This window comes from Scylla paramamosain, chromosome 45 (assembly GCF_035594125.1).
Source record: "Scylla paramamosain isolate STU-SP2022 chromosome 45, ASM3559412v1, whole genome shotgun sequence".
In the NCBI taxonomy this organism is placed as follows: Eukaryota; Metazoa; Arthropoda; class Malacostraca; order Decapoda; family Portunidae; genus Scylla; species Scylla paramamosain.
The window spans coordinates 4,090,001-4,092,500 of NC_087195.1; the positions used below are offsets into that span (position 1 = coordinate 4,090,001).

The 2,500-nt window shown below is 61.6% G+C and overlaps 2 protein-coding genes across 3 annotated transcripts in view; one reads left to right on the forward strand and one right to left on the reverse strand.

Moving 5' to 3' along the window:
- LOC135094501 (uncharacterized) overlaps nucleotides 1–2,500 on the forward strand; it is a 122,539-nt gene that overhangs the window by 66,136 nt on the left and 53,903 nt on the right. The gene's annotated exons all lie outside the window — the stretch shown is intronic.
- LOC135094322 (uncharacterized) overlaps nucleotides 1–2,500 on the reverse strand; it is a 6,101-nt gene that overhangs the window by 555 nt on the left and 3,046 nt on the right. Inside the window, exons 2-3 of one of the 2 annotated variants that reach the window (XM_063994319.1) lie at nucleotides 301–2,045; nucleotides 1–154 (exon numbers count right to left, since the gene is read on the reverse strand). The exon at nucleotides 1–154 is cut by the window's left edge and continues 555 nt beyond it. In XM_063994319.1, the coding sequence (XP_063850389.1) occupies nucleotides 1–154; nucleotides 301–2,016 (1,870 nt within the window). In that variant the 5' untranslated portion in view covers nucleotides 2,017–2,045. Of the gene's footprint in view, nucleotides 2,046–2,500 lie in introns of both variants that reach the window. The other variant, XM_063994320.1, reaches the window with a different exon arrangement.

The window sequence follows — 2,500 nt, forward strand, 5'->3', positions numbered from 1 at the left end:
GGGTGGGGAGGGTGGTGAGCGGTGTTACAAGGGCGCGAAGCAGGCGGTGGGCGGCGCGGGGCAGGAGTAAGTGTGGCCGCTCGCCAGGTTGCCTGCCACGTCGTCCAGCAGCTGGCCTGACTCCGCCACACCCAGCAGGCCGCCGGTGGAGGACCTGCAGGGGAGGAGAGAGAGAGACATCAGTGGTTCACCTGACTGGCTGAAAGATTGACTCAGTGATTGTCTGATCGAATGACTGACTGTCTGATTGACAGACCGACCCATTGAAGCCTCAATTACAACCAGTGGCGCCGTACTCACAGCAGCAGCGCCAGGCCGGCGTGCGCGGCCCCGGGCCCCACCAGCTGGCTGCATAGGCGGCTCCTCACGCAGGTGGACGAGTCGTTGCCGCGGTGTGCCCGCCACAGCTGGTTGAGGTGGTCCGCCACGTCGTCCTCGTCCAGCGGTAGGCCCGTCGAGGGTCTCACCGTCCACCAGCGGCGCCGACGACCACACGTCACCGCGGAGGGCGGGGTCCAGCGCCAGACCCTCGTGGCCTGCAGGTGCGGCGCGGGCTGACCGCATTGCACGCACGGCGCGGGCAGCATCGCCGCCGCCGAAGGGAAGATCGGACTGCCAGAGGGAGAGCGAGCCGTCGCCGATGTCTCTCCTGCCCCGCGCCGTGCCCCTGATGAGCCTGAAGAGCAGGAAGCCCAGCAGCGCGCCCAGCGCCACGGAGCTCAGCACCACGGCGGGGTCGATCATCATGGTGCTGTGGCCGCCATAGCCGCCGCCGTACCCGCCTCCATACCCGCTGCTGCCGTGACTGCTGCCGTAGCCGCCACCGCCATAGCCGTCGCTGTGGCCGCCACCATAACTGTCGCCGCCACCATACCCGTCACCGTGGCCGCCGCCGCCGTATCCATCGCTGTGGCCGCCGCCGCCATAGCCGCCACCGTCCCGGTGCAGCTGGCGGCTGGTCTCCTGGGCGGGGTCTGCCTGGAAGTCGTAGCCGTTGAACTTGTAGGCCGCGGCGCGTCTGTTGAACTCGTCCCTCTTCTCCCTGCCCCTGCCGGCCTGCTCGGCGCCGCCCTGCAGCAGCGACCTGTAGAAGTCCCGCAGCTCGGGGTTGTTGAAGGAGATGAAGGAGATGTACTCGTCCGCCACGCGGTCGTCGAAGGAGTCGTCGAAGTAGGCGTTGACGAAGCGCGCCATGGCGGCCATCGTGTTGCGGAGGCGCGGCGAGTTGAGGTAGTCCAGAAGGCCGCCTGCGCCCTGCTGCCGCGTGAAGTTGTAGAAGGTGTCCAGGTCCCTGAGCGGCCCGAGGTGCGGCGTGACGGTGCGCGAGATGTACTCGGCGAAGTCCTGGTCCAGCTTCTTGGCCAGGAAGGAAATGAGGCTGAGGTCGTCTCCCAGACTGATGGCGCGGTCCAGGATCCTGACGGGCGTCAGCTGCAGGAAGGACTCCAGGGCGTGCTCCTCCCTCACGTAGGACAGCACGCGCGCCCACGTGGTCTTGATCAGCATCCACACGCTGGCGGACGTCTGGCTCAGCGCCTCAGGAAGCCCCACAGCGCTCTCCTGCCCCGCAGCGCCCTCCAGGCTAGACAGCACCTGCAGGCCACCCAGCTCCTCCCGCAGGGCATCCCTCACCACTCCCAGGAACTTATCATTAACACCCCCATCAATTGCATTCTGGGACGCCTCATCCTTCCCCTTCGGCGACTTCTGCAGGTCCTTCATCCCTTCCAGAATCCTCCGCACGGGCTTCAGGAAGTCCTCGTGAAGACCCAAGGACGCCGCCACGCCTTTAGGATCCGGGAGACTCTTTATGACGACCGGCAGGAGACCAGACCTCAGCTTGGCCATCACACTCCCGTCGTCAGCCATCCCCTGCAGGAGTGACGCGACTGTATCCCTGAGGTCCTCGCTCCCAGGCCTTGGGGCCTCTGTCTCAAGTTCTGAGGGGGAATCCAGGACGCCCGCCGAACTCCCCGCCAGGAGGGCAATGAGGGTGAGAAGGAAGGGCGCCTGCATACTGAAGGAGGCGCTGCTTCTTCCGCCAGCTGTTTTGGGGTGAGACCGGACATCAACTAGAGAGAGAGAGAGAGAGAGAGAGAGAGAGAGAGAGAGAGAGAGAGAGAGAGGGTGATGGACAGGTAGATAAACAGACAGACAGACAGACAGACAGATGGCACAGAGACATCCATTTAACTGTTGCGAAGACCATGACTTGCAGGAATGTTATTGTACTCTTGGTCATGCTGCTTATAGCTGTATGGGAGAGAGAGAGAGAGAGAGAGAGAGAGAGAGAGAGAGAGAGAGAGAGAGAGAGAGAGAGAGAGAGAGAGGATGATGAAGAAAAATTAACGTAGATTAATATAAGAATAAGAAGAAAGAACAGAAAAGAATAGAAAATAGAAAAAATAAAAACAAGACGAAAGAAAAGAGTGGAGAAGAGGAAGAAAGAAATAAAAAAGGAGGAAAAGAAAAGAAAAAAGGAAAAAAGAAAGGAAAACAA